This window comes from Hemitrygon akajei, chromosome 19 (assembly GCF_048418815.1).
Source record: "Hemitrygon akajei chromosome 19, sHemAka1.3, whole genome shotgun sequence".
In the NCBI taxonomy this organism is placed as follows: Eukaryota; Metazoa; Chordata; class Chondrichthyes; order Myliobatiformes; family Dasyatidae; genus Hemitrygon; species Hemitrygon akajei.
This window is the reverse complement of record NC_133142.1, coordinates 1,477,183-1,498,133: the sequence shown is the minus strand read 5'-3', so window position 1 is coordinate 1,498,133 and position 20,951 is coordinate 1,477,183. Positions and strand designations below refer to the sequence as shown.

Below are 20,951 nucleotides of genomic sequence, written 5' to 3'. Positions count from 1 at the left end.
GTGTCTGAATGAATGAGTGGGTGTGTATAACTGTGGCAACAGGGCTGGCGGGGGCTGTGCAAGGCCACTGCGCCTAGCCAGAAATGTGAGCTGCCTTTTGTTGGTGCCGTCTCTGCCCCCTCCCCCAGCATCACTCGACCAGCTGCCATCCTGGCTGGGGCAGTCATCTCATCTCGGTCTGATGGGTTACTGCTCTTCCAAATCAAAGTACTTAGCCCCTGCAGGGAGGAAGGGGTTGTGGTTCCCACAGACTGTCGTCTGCTCCAGGTATCACAAACCCTGACAAGTGGTGCTCCCCTGCATGCCCACCCCCTCACACCGAGTGCAGCTCCTGCCTCAGAGCCACAGAGACAAGGGTTCGTTCCCAACTTCTGGCACCGTCTGCACTCTCTCCCCATGATTATGTAGGTTTCCTTAGGGTGTTCTAGTTTCCTCCCACCTGACATCAATGTTTATATTTAGATAACAGCTCGGTAACACGCCCAATGAGCCTGCTCCACCCAGTTACACCCATGTGACCAATTAAACTACTGACCTGGATGGATGCTGGGACTCTGGAAGGAAACTAGAGCATCCAGAGGAAGCCCACACGGTCACAGGGGGAATGTAGAAACTCCGTACGGGAATTGAACCCAGGTCACTGGTGCTGTAGAGTATCACAGCAACTGCTAGCTACTGTGTGGTGTCAGTGGGTTAATACACTGCCGTAAATTGCCCCCAGTTTGTGGGTGAGGTATGGAATCTGAGGGGTGTGGATAGTCAGTACAGACGTAACAGATGATATAAGATCTACAGAGCAGAATGTTGAGTCCATCTGTAGAGATTAAGAACAGTAAAGGGAAAAATCACTGGTGGGTATTGTCTATAGGCCACCTAATAAAAATATTGCTGTGGTAGAGGCGATTAACCAAGAAATAACTGAGGCTTGGGTGAATCAGGTTGGTCAAGGAAGTCTTGAAGAGGACTTCATAGAATGCATCCGTGATGGCTTTCTTGAGCAGCGTGTTAGTGAACCTACAAGGAAAGTACTATCTTAGATCTAGTTCTATGCAATGAGACAGATAAGATTAATGATCTTGTAGTCAGGATCTTGGAAAGAGTGATCATAGTATGATTGAATTTCGCATATAGATGGATGATGAAATAGTTAGATCTAAAACTAGTGTATTCTGCTTGAACAAGGGAGACTACAACGGGATGAGGGAAGAGTCGGCTAATGTGGATTGGGAGCACAGGCTATTTGGTAGGACAGTTGAGAAACAGTGGAATACTTTCAGAGAACTTTCACAGTGCTCAACAAAAGTATATTCCAGTCAAAAGTAAGGACAGTGAGTGTGGGGAGAACCAGCCTTGGATAACTAAGGAAATAAAAGATAGTATCAAATTAAAAACTCGTGTACAAAGTCACAAAGAGTAGTGGGAGACTGGAGGATTGGGAAAACTAAAAAGCAACAGAGAACAACTAAACAAGAAATAAGGAAAGGGAAGATAGAGTATGAAAGTAAATTAGCACAAAATATAAAAACAGATAGCAAAAGTTTTTATAAATATATAAAGCAGAAGAGGGTGGCTAAAGTCAATGTAGGTCCCCTGGAAAACGAGAAGGGGAAATTGATATTGGGTGATAAGTAAATGGCTGAGACATTGAACGACTATTTTGTGTCGGTCTTCGTGGTGGAGAACACGTCTAATATGCCAAAGAAGGATGTTATGGACGAAATGGGAGGTGAGGACCTCGATAAAATCACTGTTACTAAAGAGATAGTGTTGAGCAAACTAGAGGGCCTGAAGGTTGATAAGTCCCCTGGTCCTGATGGGATGCATCCCAGGGTGCTGAGGGAAATGGCGGAGGTTATAGTAGACACGTTGGTAATCATTTATCAAAACTCTCTAGACTCTGGGCAGGTCCCAGCGGATTGGAAGACAGCAAATGTCACACCACTTTTTAAAAAAGGATGTAGGCAAAAGACGGGCAACTATAGACTAGTTAGCTTAACGTCTGTAGTCGGGAAAATGCTTGAAGCTGTCATTAAGGAAGAAATAGTGAAACATTTAGAAAGGAGTGGTTCCATTAGACAGACGCAGCATGGATTCAGAAAGGGCAGGTTCTGTTTGACAAAATTACTGGAGTTCTTTGAGGACATAATGAGTGCAGTGGATAGAGAGGAACAGGTGGATGTTGTATACATGGATTTTCAGAAGGTGTTCAATAAGGTGCCGTACAAGAGACTTATAAATAAGATACGGATGTATGGAGTCAGAGGAAGTGTATTGGCATGGATAGTGGATTGGTTAACCGATAGAAGGCAGAGAGTTGGTATAAATGGGTGTTTCTCCGGTTGGCAGTCATGGTGAGTGGGGTGCTACAGGGGTCGGTGCTGGGCCTGCAGCTGTTTACCATTTACATGGATGATTTGGAAGAGGGGACTGAGTGTAGCATAGCAGAATTTGCTGATGACACTAAACTGAGTGGGAAAGCAAATTGTAGAGAGTCTGCAGGGAAATACAGATAGTTTAAGTGAGTGGGCCAAGGTCTGACAGATGGAATACAACATTGGTAAATGTGAGATCATCCACTTTGGAAGGAATAATAGAAGAGCAGATTATTATTTAAATAGTGAAAGTTTGCAGCATGCTGTTGTGCAGAGGGACTTGGGAGTGCTTGTTCATGAATAACAAAAAGTTGGCTTTCAGGTACAACAGGTTATTAAGAAGGCAAACGGAATGCTGACCTTTATTGCTAGAGGGATTGAATTCAAGAGCAGGGAGGACATGCTGCAACTGTACAGGGTACTGGTGAGGCTGCACCTGGAGTACTGTGTGCAGTTCTGGTCTCCATACTTGAGGAAGGATATACTGGCTTTGGAGGCAGTGCAGAGGGGGTTCACCAGGGTGATTCCAGGGATGAAGGGGTTAACCTAGGAGGAGAGATTGAGTCGCCTGAGACTACACTCTCTGGAGTTCAGAAGAATGAGAGGGGATCTTATAGAAACATACAAAATTTTGAAAGGCATAGATAAGACAGAAGTAGGAAAGTTGTTTCCATTGGTAGGTGGGACTAGAACTTGGGGACATTGCCTCAAGATTCAGGGGAGAAGATTTAGGACAGAGATGAGGAGAAGCTTTTTCCCCAGAGAGTGATGAATCTGTGGAATTCGCTGCCCCAGGGAAGCAGTTGAGGCCTCCTCACTCAATATATTTAAGGAACAGTTAGATAGGTTTTTACATCGTAAGGGAATTAAGGGCTATGGGGAAAAGGCAGGTAGATGGAGCTGAGTTTACAGACAGATCAGCCATGATCTTATTGAATGGCGGGACAGGCTCGATGGGCAGGATGGCCTACTCCTGCTCCTATTTCTTATGTTCTTATGTTTAGACTCGATGGGCTGAAGGGGCTGGTTTGGTGCTGATGTTGGTTTAATATGTACTGAGATACAGTGTTTGCATGAAATGTAGACAAATCATTCCATCCATCAATACACTGAGACACTACAAGTAGAAACCAAGTGCAGAATATCATGGAACACAGCAGGTCAGGCAGCATCTATAGGAAGAAGTACAGTTGACGTTTCAGGCCGAGACCCTTCGTCAGGACTAACTGAAAGGAAAGATAGTAAGAGATTTGAAAGTGGGAGGGGGAAATCCGAAATGATAGGAGAAGACAGGAGGGGGAGGGATGTAGCTAAGAGCTGGAAAGTTGATTGGCAAAAGGAATACAGAGCTGGAGAAGGGAAAGGATCATGGGATGGGAAGCCTAGGGAGAAAGAAAGGGGGAGGGGAGCACCAGAGGGAGATGGAGAGCAGGCAAGGAGAGACTGTGAGAAGGACAGAGAGAGAGAAAAGACAAAAAAGGGAATAAATAAGGGATGGGGTAAAAAGGGGAGGAGGGGCATTAACGGAAGTTAGAGAAATCAACGTTCATCAGGTTGAAGGCTACCCAGACAGGATATAATGTGTTGTTCCTCCAACCTGAGTGCTGCTCCATCTTGACAGTAGAGGAGGCCGTGGATTGACATATCAGAATGGGAAAGGGACGTGGAATTAAAATGTGTGGCCACTGGGAGATCCTGCTTTCTCTTGCAGACAGAGCGTAGGTGTTCAGAGAAAGAGTCTCCCAGTCTGTGTCGGGTCTCACCAATACATAGAAGGCTGCACCGGGAGCACAGGATGTAGTATATCCAAGATATAGAAGGCTGCACTGGACACAGACTGGGAGACCGTTTCGCTGAACACCTACGCTCTGTCCGCTAGAGAAAGCAGGATCTCCCAGTGGCCACACACATTTTAATTCCACGTCCCATTCCCATTCTGATATGTCTATCCATGGCCTCCTCTACTGTCAAGATGAAGCCACACTCAGGTTGGAGGAACAACACCTTATATTCCATCTGGGTAGCCTCCAACCTGATGGCATGAACATTGATTTCTCTAACTTCTGTTAATGCCTCTCCTCCCCTTCTTACCCCATCCCTTATTTATTTATTCCCTTTTTTGTCTTTTTTCTCTCTCTGTCCCTCTCACAGTCACTCCTTGCCTGCTCTCCATCTCCCTCTGGTGCTCCCCTCCCCCTTTCTTTCTCCCGAGGCCTCCCGTCCCATGATCCTTTCCCTTCTCTAGCTCTGTATCACTTTTGCCAATCAACTTTCCACCTCTTAGTTTCATCCCTCCCCATCCTGTCTTCTCCTATCATTTCGGATTTCCCCCTTCCCCTCCTACTTTCAAATCTCTTACTATCTTTTCTTTCAGTTAGTCCTGACGAAGGGTCTCGGCCTGAAACGTCAACTGTACTTCTTCCTATAGATGCTGCCTGGCCTGCTGTGTTCCACCAGCATTTTGTGTGTGTTGCTTGAATTTCCAGCATCTGCAGATTTCCTCGTGTTTACGGAATATCACGTTACTGTTGCAGAAATTGTGCTCTGCAGGTGCACGGCCCACAAGAATGTAGACTGGAAGCTCTGTAGTGTGTAAAGCTTCCCTTCAAGATCTGATAACACCTGAGCTCTTTGGTAGCACAAGACATAGGAGGAGAGTTAGGCTGTTCGGCCCATCCAGTCTGTTCCACCATTCCATCATGGATGATATGTTATCCCTCTCAAACCCATTTTCCCGCCTTCCTAACAAAGAACATATCAATCTCCATTTGAAATATACCCAATGACTTGGTCTCCACTGCCGTCAATGGCAATCAATTCCTCGGATTCATCCATAGAGCCGTTCTGCCTTCTGCCCAATGGGACAGGAGGGAAGAGAGAGTGCCCAGGGTGGGTCAGGTGTTTGAGTATGCTGGCTGCTTTACCATGCAGGGGAGCTGGCTTCCGTCACGAACCGGGACATTTAGGTGACTTTTAGATGGGCACATGGATGATGGAAAAATGGAGGGCTATGTGGTAGGGAAGGGTTAGATTGATTTTAGAATAAGTTACAGGGTCAGCACAACTTGTGGGCTGAAGGGCCTGTGCTGTGCTGTTCCTTCTAATCCTCGACTTATGGCGTGTCTCTGTCTCCAGGAGTTTTCCTCATCCCATATCTGCTCATCGTTCTGGTGGGGGGGATTCCGGTCTTCTTCTTGGAGATTGCACTTGGACAATTCATGAAGCAAGGTGGTGTTGGAGCTTGGAATATTGCACCTCTCTTCAAAGGTGAGCGGTACGTGGGTTCAAGGACGGGCTATCCTCCAGCGTGAGGTCTATGCGTTACACCGGGGACTGTGGCGTGCTTCAGTGTAAACCGGGTCAGCAGGTGGAATGAATGTGTGCTACACTCTGGTTTCAGTGTGGATCAAACCCTGTTACGGGGAGAGGTTGAATAGGTTGGGACTTACTCCCTGGAGCAGAGGAGAATGAGGAGAGATTGGACAGAGATATACAAAGTTATGAGGGCTTTTTGCACTGAGGTTGGGTGAGACTAGAACTTACGGTCACGGGTTAAGGATGAGAGGTGAAATGTTTAAGGGGAATCTTCACTCAGAGGGTGGTGAGAATATGGAATGAGCTGCCAGTGGAAATTGTGGATGTGGGTTTGATTTTTAATGTTTAAAAGAAGTTTGGATAATACATGGATGGGAGGGGTCCTGGTGCAGGTCGATGGGACTAGGTAAAATAGCAGCTTAGCACTGACTAGATGGGCTGAAGGGTCTGTTTTGTGCTACAGAGCTCTATAACTCTGTGTAATGTTATGGACTGTGCTGCGTTTGGTCTGAAAGCAGGGTTTTAATTTAAGTGAAGGGATTCCTCGGGGTGTAATGGACAGGCTGGCAAACGGGAATGACACTTCTGCATTGGGGGAACGGGCAGAGGGCTGCTCTTCAGGAAATAACATGTGATTTGCAAAATATATACATTCCGCTAAGACACGAATCTGACAAGTAAGATGCTCTGACCATGTGTTACTGGGGAAATTCTCCTGTGGAAGGAAATGAGTTGTGAAGTTACCTGCCAAACTGCAAGAAGCTTACAGTTCAGGAGAGGATGACTGGGAGCTGATTCAAACAGAATGAGAACGAACGATGAAGTCAGCAACATTAAATGGACTGCTAAGGCTTCAGGCCAAGTCGAAGTAAAACCTTATATCATCGAAGTACAGTTATGATACCATGTAGCTGTAACTTGGTCACAGTAAACTCAAGCTGGTGAGACTTCCACTGCTCCCCCAGCTGTCTGCCTCTGCAAAACGCAGTGTTAAATTAGAACCATAAACACAAGATTCTGTAGGTGCTGGAAATCTGGAGCAACACACACAAAATGCTGAAGGAACTCAGCAGGTCAGGCAGCTTCTGTGGAAATGAATAAACGGTCAATGTGTCAGGACGAGACCCTTCATCAGGACTGGAAAGGAAGTGGGAAGACCACAGGTTAAAAAGTGGGGACTGGGGAAAGAAGATAGCTAGAAGGTGCTCTTCCCCTCCCCCAACTTCTTTTATTCTGGTATCTTCCCCCTTCTTGTGTCCTGAAGAAATATATCGACTGTTTATTCATTTGCCTGGCCTGCTGACATCCTGTAGCATTTTGTGTGTGGTAGATTAGATGAGCTTAATTTGCCATGTGTACATCAAAACACACTGCAAATTGTGTTATTTGTATCAATGACACACTGTCCGAGGATCTGCTAGGGGCAGCCCACAAGTGTTGCCACGTTTCTGGTGCCAATGTAGCATGCCCACGACTTACTAACCCTAACCCGTACGCCTTTGGAATATGGACGGAAACCGGAGCCCCTGGAGGAAACCCAGGCAGTCAGGTGTGGAACATGATAACTGCCTACAGGCGGGTGGTGGGGTTTGAACCCCAATCGGTGAATGTTTCAATCATACCAGTGCCCAAGGAGACCATAGTAATCTGCCTCAATGACTATCACCCAGAGACACTTAAACCACAGTGATGAAGTGATTTGAGAGGCTGGTGTCGAAGCATATCACCAGCCAGGCCAGGCTCTTTCCTCGCTGCTGCCATCAGGTAGAAGGTACAGGAGCCTAGAACTCGCACCACCAGGTTCAAGAACAGTTACCACCCCTCAACTATCAGGGTCTTGAACAAAAGGGGATAACTACACTCATTTAAGGACTCTGCTTTATTGTTATTTTATGCTTGTTATATATTGCTATTTATTTATATCTGTACTTACACAATTTGTTTACAGTTTACAGATCCTGTTCACAGTTACTGTTCTATAAATTTGCTAAGTATGCCCACAGAAAGAGAATCTTAGGGTTCTCTGTAGTAAAATGTATGGACTCTGATAATAAATTTAACTTTGAACTTTACAGACTACTTACAGTCAGTGGTGATATTTGAACCCCAATCGGTGAATGTACAGACTGTGGTGGGATTTGAACACCAGTCAGTGAATGTACAGACTGTGGTGGGATTTGAACCTCAGTCGGTGAACGTACAGACTGTGGTGGATTTGAACCCCAATCGGTGAATGTACAGACTGTGGTGGGATTTGAACCCCAATCGGTGAACGTACAGACTGTGGTGGATTTGAACTTCAGTTGGTGAATGTACAGACTGTGGTGGATTTGAACCTCAGTCGGTGAATGTACAGACTGTGGTGGATTTGAACCCCAATCAGTTAACGTACAGACTGTGGTGGGATTTGAACCCCAGTCGGTGAATGTACAGACTGTGGTGGGATTTGAACCCCAATCGGTGAATGTACAGACTGTGGTGGATTTGAACCCCAATTGGTGAATGTACAGACTGTGGTGGATTTGAACCTCAGTTGGTGAATGTACAGACTGTGGTGGGATTTGAACCCCAATTGGTGAACGTACAGACTGTGGTGGATTTGAACCTCAGTCGGTGAACGTACAGACTGTGGTGGATTTGAACCCCAATCGGTGAATGTACAGACTGTGGTGGATTTGAACCCCAATCGGTGAATGTACAAACTGTGGTGGGATTTGAACCCCAATCGGTAAATGTACAGACTGTGGTGGATTTGAACCCCAATCGGTGAATGTACAGACTGTGGTGGGATTTGAACCCCAATCGGTGAACGTACAGACTGTGGTGGATTTGAACCTCAGTCAGTGAATGTACAGACTGTGGTGGATTTGAACCCCAATCGGTGAATGTACAGACTGTGGTGGATTTGAACCTCAGTCGGTGAATGTACAGACTGTGGTGGGATTTGAACCCCAATCGGTGAATGTACAGACTGTGGTGGATTTGAACCCCAATCGGTGAACGTACAGACTGTGGTGGGATTTGAACCTCAGTCGGTGAACGTACAGACTGTGGTGGATTTGAACCTCAGTCGGTGAACGTATAGACTGTGGTGGATTTGAACCCCACTTGGTGAACGTACAGACTGTGGTGGATTTGAACCCCAATCGGTGAATGTACAGACTGTGGTGGATTTGAACCCCAATCGGTGAATGTACAGACTGTGGTGGATTTGAACCTCAGTCGGTGAATGTACAGACTGTGGTGGGATTTGAACCCCAATCGGTGAATGTACAGACTGTGGTGGGATTTGAACCCCAATCGGTGAATGTACAGACTGTGCTGGATTTGAACCCCAATCGGTGAATGTACAGACTGTGGTGGGATTTGAACCCCAATCGGTGAATGTACAGACTGTGGTGGATTTGAACCCCAATCGGTGAATGTACAGACTGTGGTGGATTTGAACCCCAATCGGTGAATGTACAGACTGTGGTGGATTTGAACCCCAATCGGTGAATGTACAGACTGTGGTGGATTTGAACCCCAATCGGTGAACGTACAGTTCACTGCGTCAGCCACTGCAGGGAAGACCAGTTCACAAGGATCTTGCCTTGTTGCTGCCTGATTCGCCTCAGATATTTATGCATTGCCATTTGCCCTGCAGTTTGTGGGAGAGGTACTAAGGGGGTCCCTGTGCTCTGCCGACGGCAGGTAGTGCTGATACTGCACAGCTCTGGTCAGTGACTGGAGAGCCCAGCATGGTGAGCCACTGGTTTTAGTGGGGATCTCACCCAGATTGGTGCTGCCCCCTGCTGTTCACTCAGGGGAAGACAAGATGAACGTCAGCAATTCATTTGGGCAATATTTTTGTCCATGACCATATGTTTTTCTGTTATGGTAATTGAGTATGTTGTGTGTAACTCTGGTACTGTGTTTTGCACCTTGAACTTCAAGTCTTCCCTTCCAGGTCTGGGCTTTGCCTCCATGGTGATCGTCTTCTTCTGTAACACCTACTACATCATGGTCCTGGCCTGGGGACTGTACTATCTCGTACACTCCTTCACTAACAACCTGCCTTGGGCCACTTGTGGCCACACCTGGAACACTCCGGAATGTACTGAGCACTTTGAACACACCCAGTGCCACAACAGGACCATCGTCAACGCCACTAACTTCACCATCGACTGTGAGGAACTAGCGAACAAACGCTCACCCATCATCGAATTCTGGGAGTAAGTCCAATGTTGCCCCATCACAGGGTGTCAGCATGACTTCCTCAACCCCTCCCAGGCAAAACCACTGAATTCAACCCTTACACACTCCTGGGGTCAGACACAGAGTGAAGCACCCTCCACACCGTCCCATCACACACTCCCGGGGTCAGACACAGAGTGAAGCACCCTCCACACCGTCCCATCACACACTCCTGGGGTCAGACACAGAGTGAAGCACCCTCCACACCGTCCCATCACACATTCCCGGGGTCAGACGTAGAGTGAAACTCCCCCCACACCATCCCATCACACACTCCCGGGGTCAGACACAGAGTGAAATTCCCCCCACACCATCCCTTCACACACTCCCTCCACACCGTCCCATCACACACTCCATGGGTCAGACACAGAGTGAATCTCCCTTCACACTGTCCCATTACACACTCCCGGGTTCAGACACAGAGTGAATCTCCCTCCACACTGTCCCATCACACACTCCCGGGTTCAGACACAGAGTGAATCTCCCTCCACACTGTCCCATCACACACTCCCAGGGTCAGACACAGAGTGAATCTCCCTCCACACCATCCCATCACACACTCCCGGGGTCAGACACAGAGTGAAATTCCCCCCACACCATCCCATCACACACTCCCGGGGTCAGACACAGAGTGAAATTCCCCCCACACCATCCCATCACACACTCCCAGGGTCAGACACAGAGTGAATCTCCCTCCACACCATCCCATCACACACTCCCGGGGTCAGACACAGAGTGAAATTCCCCCCACACCATCCCATCATACACTCCCGGGGTCAGACACAGAGTGAAGCTCCCCCCACACCGTCCCATCACACACTCCTGGGGTTAGACACAGAGTGAATCTCCCTCCACACTGTCCCATCACACACTCCCAGGGTCAGACACAGAGTGAATCTCCCTCCACACCATCCCATCACACAGTCCCGGGGTCAGACACAGAGTGAAGCTCCCTCCACACTGTCCCATCACACACTCCCGGGTTCAGACACAGAGTGAAACTCCCTCCACACTGTCCCATCACACACTCCCAGGGTCAGACACAGAGAGAATCTCCCTCCACACCATCCCATCACACACTCCCGGGGTCAGACACAGAGTGAAATTCCCCCCACACCATCCCATCATACACTCCCGGGGTCAGACACAGAGTGAAGCTCCCTCCACACCGTCCCATCACACACTCCCGGGGTCAGACACAGAGTGAATCTCCCTGCACACCGTCCCATCACACACTCCCGGGGTCAGACACAGAGTGAATCTCCCTGCACACCGTCCCATCACACACTCCCGGGGTCAGACACAGAGTGAATCTCCCTGCACACCGTCCCATCACACACTCCCGGTGGACTCTTTGTCTATCTCCTTTTCACCCTTTCCACATCTGTTCTATAATGAGGCAACCAGAACTGAACACAGTATTTCAAGTGTGGTCTAACCAATTTTATAGCGCTGCAACATTACCTCACAGTGCTTGAAATCAATCCTCCAACTAACACACCATACGTCTTCTTAACCACTGTATTACTTGCATGACAACTTTGAGGGATCTATAGGTATGGACCCCAAGATCCCTGCGTTGCTCTACACTGCCATTAACCCTGTATTCTCCCTTCAGGTTGAACCTTCCAGAATGAATGATTTCACACTTTTACAGGTTGAGATTCACATACCATTTCCCAGCCCAGCTCTACATCCTATCAATGTCCCACTGTAACCTACAATAACATCCATGTCATCTGCAAACTTACTAACCCACCCTCCACTTCCTCATTCCAGTCACAAAAAGCAGAGGTCCTAGAACAGATCCCTGTTCCATCTAGTGCCTTTTGTGGGCAAACCAATTCTGTATCCACACAGCCGATGGATCAGACATTGCCTCCTATGCCTCCTGACTTTCTGATTGAACCTTCCACAGGGATCCATATCAAATGCTTTGTTAAAATTCATATAAACTGTGTCTACCACTCTACCTCACAAAGCCATGCTGTCTACCCCTAAATCAGGCAATGCTTCTCCAGATGATCAGAATCCTGTCTCTCCAATAACTTGCCCACCACTGAAGTAAGATTCACTGGTCTATAATTCCCAGGATCATCCCTACTCCCTTTCTTGAACAAAGGGGTAACATTTGTCAGCCTCCAGTCATCAGTGAGGATGCAAAGATTATTGTCGAGAGCTCAGCAGTCTCTCCCCTCGCTTCCCGTAGTAACCTGGGGTACATCCCATCTGGCCCTGGGGACATCTATCCTAATACTTTTCAAAAGTTCCAGTACATCCTCTTTCTGAACATTGGCATTTTCCAGCATATCAGCCTGTTGTACTCCGTCCTCTCAAATGTCAATATCCCTTTCACTGGTCAATACTGAAGTAAAACATACATTAATGATCTCCCCTACCTCCTCCCCTACCTCCAGGAACATGTTTCCTCTTCTATCCCTGATTGATCCTATCCTCATACTAGTCATTGCCCTTTTCTTCATGTACATGAATGCCCTGGGGATTTCCTTAACCCTTCTCACCAAGGTCTTCTCATGCCCCCTTTGAGCTCTCCGAAGTTCATTCTTCAGCTCCTTCCTGCCTACCTTGTAACTCTAGACCCGTCTTATCCTTGTTTCCTAAACCTTAAATAAGCGTCTTTCTTCCTCTTGACTAGATGTTCCATATCTCTTGTCAACCACGGTTCCTTCACCCCACCATCCTTTCCCTGCCTCAATGGGACTAACCTATCCAGAACCCCGTGCAAGTGTTCCCTAAACAACCTCCACATTTCTGTGATTGGCGTTTATCCCTCTGCAGGAGGAGGGTTCTGAGGATCTCGGATGGAATCGACCAGGTTGGGTCGATCAGCTGGCAGATGCTGCTGTGTGTGCTCGCCACCTGGATCATTATCTACTTCTGTATCTGGAAAGGAGTCAAATCAACGGGGAAGGTAATGACCTGTCTGCAATTCACAGTGAGGATCAGTGTGTGTGTGCATGTGTGGGACCGTCCCCCCAGTGAGGGTCAGTGTGTGGGTGGGACCGTCCCCCCAGTGAGGGTCAGTGTGTGTGTGGGACCGTCCCCCCCAGTGAGGGTCAGTGTGTGTATGCGTGTGTGGGACCGTCCCCCCAGTGAGGGTCAGTGTGTGTGTGAGACTGTCCCCCCAGTGAGGGTCAGTGTGTGTGAGACTGTCCCCCCAGTGAGGGTCAGTGTGTGTGTGGGACCGTCCCCCCAGTGAGGGTCAGTGTGCATGTGTGGGACCGTCCCCCAGTGAGGGTCAGTGTGTGTGTATGGGACCGTCCCCCCAGTGAGGGTCAGTGTGCATGTGTGGGACCGTCCCCCAGTGAGGGTCAGTGTGTGTGTATGCATGTGTGGGACCGTCCCCCCAGTGAGGGTCAGTGTGTGTGTGAGACTGTCCCCCCAGTGAGGGTCAGTGTGCGTGTGGGACCGTCTCCCCCCCAGTGAGGGTCAGAGTGTGTGTGAGACTGTCCCCCCAGTGAAGGCCAGTGTGTGTGGGGGATCCATTCCCCACTAAACATTTTCTGATTAGTGGAGTGAGGATATGAGGACAGGAGTATGGACCAATCAGTGTGACTGCTGTTCTCTTCCCGCTCTTCCCATGTCTCCCATCTGTTCAGTCCTCTCCAGATGACCACACCAGCACTCTGTAGTGGGCCTGACACTATCAATACCATCTCTCTGAGGATGTCTGAGTGGAACTTGTGAAGAAGAAAGTGGGTACTCACTTTGACAGGGTTACACTACGGAGGTCCCAGTGGAATTAGGTCAGAGAAGGGTGCGAAATGTTGGAGATTTTATCTTTCCCAACTTCAGCTACATTTAAGATGTTGTCGCCGATCTTTGGCGACTTTCTGTGAGCTGCAGAAAATTGTTCCAGATTTCCTCTTAAATATACTTTTGAGTTACTTTTGCTACAATGTGCAGCATGCAAATTTCCTAACAATGCTTCTAAATCACATTCATGATCTTTACATCTCATTATCAACTGAAGAACCCGAACGCGGACCAGTCAGGTGAGATGCCTTTAAGGCTTATCACCATGGCGGGGAGGGTGGCAGGACAGGGAATCCAAGCCAGGGTGAAACACAGAAGGGTGAGTCCTCCTCTACCCAGAATCTTGTTGGCAAACATGCAGTTGCTGGAGAATAAAACTGAGAATCTGACTGCAACACTGCTGAATCAATTGTTCGCTGTTTATCTGTGGAATCACCAGGTGCAGCAGTCAAGCCAGAAGGATTTACGATTTACTGAATGGACTGGACTGTGGACTCGGTAAAGGCAAAGGGAGCTGCCATATACTTTATGGTCAATTCTTGTTGGCAGTTTTGTCAAACTCGTGTTTCCCCCAATTTGAACACCTAATGATCAAATGTCGGCCATTCTGCTTTCCTCAGGATTTCTCATCTGTGATTCTGACATTTTACATTCCACTAGCGGCCGACTAATCACGTGCCCGTGACACTTCACAATGTCATTTGCAGACGAGAAACAACCCGTCCCAATGCATTTCAAGTTACAATCGGAGACTTCAACCAGGCCTGTTTGAAGAAATCCCTGCCCAATTATCACCAGCATATAATCTGTAGCACCAGAGGTCCCAACATACTAGACACTGCTTTACCAAGATAAGGAATCCCTATCATTCCAGGCCCAGACTGCATTTTGGAAAAACTTTACTGGTGCCCAAGAAGAGTGTGGTGACCTGTCTCAATGACTATCACCCTGTATCACAGTGATGAAACAATCAGCTCCTGCCCGAGAGGCGACTTGGATCTGACCCAGTTTGCCTACTGGAACAACAGGTTGACAGCAGATGCCATCTCACTGGCTCTTCACAAAACCCTGGAACATCTGGACAGCAAAGAGCATCAGGATGTTCTTTATCGATTACAGATCATTATATGATGACAGAATATAGTATTAATGGTAAGACTCTTGGCACTGTGGAGGATCAGAGGGACCTTGGGGTCCGAGTCCATAGGACACTCAAAGCAGCTGCGCAGGTTGACTCTGTGGTTAAGAAGGCGTACGGTGTATTGGTCTTCATCAATCGTGGAATTGAATTTAGGAGCTGAGAGGTAATGTTACAGCTATATAGGACCCTGATCAGACCCCACTTGGAGTACTGTGCTTAGCTCTGGTCGCCTCACTACAGGAAGGATGTGGAAGCCATAGAAAGGGTGCAGAGGAGATTTACAAGGATGTTGCCTGGATTGGGGAGCATGCCTTATGAGAATAGGTTGAACGAACTCGGCCTTTTCTCCTTGGAGCGATGAAGGATGAGAGGTGACCTGAAAGAGGTGTATAAGATGATGAGAGGCATTGATCGTGTGGATAGTCAGAGGCTTTTTCCCAGGGCTGAAATGGTTGCCACAAGAGGACACAGGTTTAAGGTGCTTGGGAGTAGGTACAGAGGAGATGTCAGGGGTAAAAAATTTACGCAGAGAGTGGTGAGTGTGTGGAATGGGCTGCCGGCAACAGTGGTGGAGGCGGATACGATAGGGTCTTTTAAGAGACTTTTGGATATGTACATGGCGCTTAGAAAAATAGAGGGCTATGGGTAACCCTAGGTGATTTCTAAGGTAGGGACAGGTTCAGTACAACTTTGTGGGCCGAAGGGCCTGTATTGTGCTGTAGGTTTTCTATGTTTCTAGTTAATGCCATCATTCTGTCAAACTAATCAATAAGCTCCAAGACTTTGGCCTCAATACCCCCTTGTGCAACTGGATCCTGGATTTCCTCATTTGTAGACCCCAGTCAGATCGGATTGGCAACAACATCTCCTCTACAATCTCCATCAGCACAGGAACACCACAGGGATGTGTGCTTAGCCCCCTGCTCCACTTGTTTTACACTTATGGCTGTGTGGCTGAGCACAACTTGAATACCATGTACAGGTTTGCTGATGACACCACTGTTGTGGGCCGCATCAAAGGGGGATAATGAATCAACATACAGGAGGGAGATAGAAAATTTAGCTTTGTAGTGTCATAACAACCTCTCACTCAGTGCCAGTAAGATCAAGGATCAGGAGAGGGAAACCATAGGTCCACGAGCCAGACCTCAGTGGAGGGTCGGAGGTGGAGAGGGTTAGCAACTTTAAATTCCTGGGTGTTACTATTTCAGAGGACCTGTCCTGGACTCAGCACGTAAATGCAAATGTGAAGAAAGCGTGACAGTGACTCAGGAATGCGGAAATTCAGCATGGCATCAAAAACTTCGGCAAACTTCTATAGATGTGTAGTGGAGAGTGTATTAATTGGCTATATTATGGCCTCGTATGGCAATGCCAATGCCTTTGAATGAAAAATTCCTACAAAAGGTAGTGAATTCAGCCCAGTACTTCATAAGTAAAGCCCTCACAAATATCTAGATGAAATGGTGATGTAGAAAAGCAGCATCCATCATCAGAGACTCACCACCCAGGCCATGCTCTTTTCTCGCTACTGCCATCAGGTAGAAGGTACAAGTGCCTCAGGACTCACACTACATGTTCAGGAACAGTCACTACCCCTCAACCATCAGGCTCTAGAACAAACAGGGATAACTACACTCACTTGGCCATCCATTAATATGTTTGCACAACCAATGATTTCACTTTAAAGTCTCTTTATCTCATGTTATCGTTATTTTTTGCTATTTCTATTTGCATTTGCACAGTTTGTTGTCTTCTGCTCTCTGGTTGATCTTTCATTGATCCTGTTATAGTTACTATTCTATAGATATGCTGAGTATGCTGGCAGGGAAATGAATCTCAGGGTTGTATGTGTTGACATATATGTACTTTGATAATAAATTTACTTAGTCTTCAAAATTTACTTTGATTGCTTTAGCATAAGGGGCTTGGGAGTCTTTGTGCAGGATTCCCTAAAGGTTAATTTGCAGGTTGAGTCTGTGGTGAGGAAGGAAAATACAATGTGGCAGTCATTTCAAGAGGACTAGAATATAAAAGCACAGATGGGCTGAAGTTGATAGATTCTTGATTGGACAGGGCATAAAGGGATGCGGGGAGAAAGCAAGAGATTCGGGCTGAGAGGAAAATTGGATCAGCCATGATGAAGTGGCAGAGCAAACTCGATGAGCTAAAATGCCTAATTCTGTTCTGATATCTTATGATCAGACAGGTTTTGTACAGGGTGAGAATGTCTTGCAGATCTGGAATTCAGAAGGATGAGAGGAGTTCTTAAAGAAACATATAAAATTATGAAAGGGATATATAAGATAGAGGCAGGAAAATTGTTTCCACTGGTAAATGAGACTAGAACTAGGAGACATAGCCTCAAGATTCGGGGGAGTAGATTTAGGATGGAGATGCAGAAGAAAAGCTCTTCACAGAGACTGGTGAATCCGTGAAATTCTCTGCTCAATGAAACAATGGATGCTACTTCAGTAAATATACTTAAGACAATATTTACTGGATAGATTTTTGCACAGTAAGGCAATTAAAGGTTATGGGGAAAAGGCAGGTCAGTGGAGATGAGTCCATGGCCAGATCAGCCACGATCTTATTGAATGGTGGAGCAGGCTCGACAGGCCAGATGGCCGACTCCTGCTCCTATTTCTTATGTTCTTAGGTTTTATGAAACTGGAGAGGGTTCGAATCAGAATCAGATTTATTATCATCAGCGTGTGTACATCAATTACAGTATATGTATATTGAATAGTTTTTTAAAACAAGCAAAAAAAACAGAAATACTGTATATTAAAAAACGTGAGGTAGTGTCCAAGGGTTCAATGTTCATTTAGGAATTGGATGGCAGAGGGGAAGAAGCTGTTCCTGAATCATTGAGTGTGTGCCTTCAGGCTTCTGTACCTCCTACCCGATGGTAACAGTGAGAAAAGGTCATGCCCTGGGTGCTGGGTGCTTAATAATGGACACTGCCTTACTGAGACACCGCTCCTTGAAGATGTCCGGGGAACTTTGTAGTCTAGTACCCAAGATGGAGCTGACTAGATTTACAACCCTCTGCAGCTTCTTTCGGTCCTGTGCAGTAGCCCCCTTGTACCAGACAGTGATGCAGCCTGTCAGAATACTCTCCATGCTACATCTTTAGAAGCTTTTGAGTGTATCTGTTGATATGTAAAATCTCTTCAAACTCCTAATGAAGTATAGCCATTGTCTTTCCTTCTTTATAACTACATCGGTATGTTGGGACCAGGTTAGATCATCAGCGATCTTAACACCCAGGAACTTGAAACTGCTCACTCTCTCTACTTCTGATCCCTCTATAAGGATTGGTATGTGTTTCTTTGTCTTACCCTTCCTCAATTCACAACCAGCTCTTTCATCTTACTAACGTTGAGTGCCAGGTTGTTGCTGCGGCACCATTCCACTAGTTGGCATATCTCACTCCTGTACACCCTCTCATCACCACCTGAGATTCTACCAACAATGGTTGTATAGTCAGCAAATCTATAGTTGGTATTTGAGCTATGCCTAGCCACACAGTCATGTGTATATAGAGAATAGAGCAGTGGGCTAAGCGCACACTACTGAGGTGCGCCAGTGTTGATCGTCAGCGAGGAGGATATGTTATCACCAATCCGCACAGATTGTGGTCTTCCTGTTAGGTAGAGGGAGGTACAGAGGCCCAGGTTCTGCAACTTCTCAATCAGGATTTTGGGAATGATGGTATTAAATGCTGAGCTGTAGTTGATGAGCAGCATCCAGACATGAGTATTTGTGTTGTCTAGGTGGTCTAAAGCTGTGTGGAGAGCCATTGAGATTGCGTTTGCCGTTGGCCTATTGTGGCGATAGGCAAATTGCAACGGGTCCAGGAGTTCAGTCTAGTCATGACCAACCTCTCAAAGCATTTCATCACTGTCGATGTGAGTGCTACTGGGCGATAGTCATTAAGGCAGCTCACATTATTCTTCTTAGGCACTGGTATAATTGTTGCCTTTTTGAAGTAGTGGGAACTTCTACTCGTAGCAGTGAGAAGTTGAAAATGTCCTTGAATACCCTGCTAGTTGGTTGACATGCGTTTTCCGAGTCTTACCAGGAACACCATTGGAACCTTCCCCTTTGTGAGGGTTCACTCTCTTTATAGACAGCCTAGCATCTGTGATGGAGATCACAGGGTCATCAGGTGCAGCAGGGATCTTCACAAGGAGGTTCGTGAAAATGATTCCAAGATTGAATATCTTGTCATATGAAGAGCGTTTGATGGCTCTGGGCCTGTATTCACTAGAGTTCAGAAGAATGAGGGGTGACCTCATTGAAACCTATCAAATGGCGAAAGACCTTGATAGAGTGGATGTTTCCTCTGGTGGAAGAGTCTAAGACCAGAGGGCACAGATAGAGTGGATGTGGAGAGGATGTTTCCTATGGTGGAGTCTAAGACCAGAGGGCACAGCCTCAGAACAGAGAGGCATCCTTTTAGAACGGAGCTGAGGAGGGACTCATTTAGACAGAGAGTGGGGAATCTGTGGAATTCTTTGCCACAGTGAGCTGTGGAGGCCAATGCTTTAAGGCTCTTGTATCTTATGGTCAGACAGCATGGTTTTGTACAGGATGACCATGTCTTACAGATCTAATTTAGGTGTTCTACCATTGCCTCAGCCATGTTTCTGCGATTGCAACAACATCATGAACCCATACGCTGATGTACACTCTCATCGGTCCCAGCCTAGATGTTTCCTGTGGTGAGAATGTCTAAGACACAGCCTCAGAATAGAGGGATGTCACTTTAGAATAGAGATGAGGAGGAATTTCTTTAGCCAGAGGGAAGTGAATCTATGGAATTCATTACCACAGACATCTGCTGAGGCCAAGTCACTGGGTATATTTAAAGTGGAGGTTGATAGGTTCTTGATTAGTCAGGGTGTCAAAAGTTAAGGGGTGATGGCGGGAGAATGGGGTTTAGAGCCATGATGGTCACACTGAGGGTGGGGTGGTACCGAGGGAGGGTCACTGAGGGAGGGGTGGTACCGAGGGAGGGTCACACTGTGGGAGGGGTGGTGCAGAGGGAGGGTCACACTGTGGGAGGAGTGATACTGTGGGAGGGGTGGTACTGAGGGAGGGTCACACTGTCTACACTAGTCTTAATCGCTTGCATTTGGCCCTCGTCTGACCACACCCTTTCCCAGTATCTATCAAACAAATTTTAAATGAATTGTACCCAACAGTATCACTTCCTCTGGCAGCTTGTCCTGTACACCCAGCACCCTCTTTGTGAAAACTTACCCCTCAGTTCCCTGTTAAACCTTTCCTCTCTCACCTTAAACCTGTCTCACCCTGCCTCAGTACCACCCCTCCCTCAGCACCACCCCTCCCACAGTGTGACCCTCCCTCAGTACCACCCCTCCCACAGTGTGACCCTCCCTCGGTACCACCCCTCCCACAGTGCGACCCTCCCTCAGTACCACCCCTCCCACAGTGTGACCCTCCCTCAGTACCGCCCCTCCCACAATGTGACCCTCCCTCAGTACCACCCCTTCCACAGTGCGACCCTCCCTCAGTACCACTCCTCCCACAGTGTGACCTTCCCTCGGTGTGACCCTCCCTCAGTGACCCTCCCTCAGCACCACCCCTCCCACAGTGTGACCCTCCCTCAGTACCACCCCTCCCTCAGTGACCCTCCCTCAGCACCACCCCTCCCACAGTGTGACCCTCCCTCGGTACCACCCCTCCCACAGTGTGACACTCCCTCAGTACCATCCCTCCCTCAGTGTGACCCTCCCACAGTACCACCCCTCCCACAGTGTGACCCTCCCTCGGTACCACCCCTCCCACAGTGTGACCCTCCCTCAGCACCACCCCTCCCACAGTGACCCTCCCTCAGCACCACCCCTCCCACAGTGTGACCCTCCCTAAGTACCACCCCTCCCACAGTGACCCTCTCTCAGTACCTCCCCTCCCACAGTGTGACCCTCCCTCAGTGTGACCCTCCCACAGTACCACCCCTCCCACAGTGTGACCCTCCCTAAGTACCACCCCTCCCACAGTGACCCTCTCTCAGTACCTCCCCTCCCACAGTGTGACCCTCCCTCAGTACCACCCCTCCCTCAGTGTGACCCTCCCAC

The 20,951-nt window shown here is 47.7% G+C and overlaps 1 protein-coding gene across 2 annotated transcripts in view; it reads left to right on the top strand.

Annotated features, from left to right (window-relative positions):
- The window catches only part of LOC140741690 (sodium- and chloride-dependent creatine transporter 1-like), a 124,639-nt gene that overhangs the window by 51,203 nt on the left and 52,485 nt on the right, over nucleotides 1–20,951 (top strand). The window contains exons 3-5 of one of the 2 annotated variants that reach the window (XM_073071974.1): nucleotides 5,508–5,639; nucleotides 9,637–9,901; nucleotides 12,723–12,855. In XM_073071974.1, coding sequence (XP_072928075.1) covers nucleotides 5,508–5,639; nucleotides 9,637–9,901; nucleotides 12,723–12,855 — 530 coding nt within the window. The remainder of the gene's footprint in view (nucleotides 1–5,507; nucleotides 5,640–9,636; nucleotides 9,902–12,722; nucleotides 12,856–20,951) is intronic. The other variant, XM_073071975.1, reaches the window with a different exon arrangement.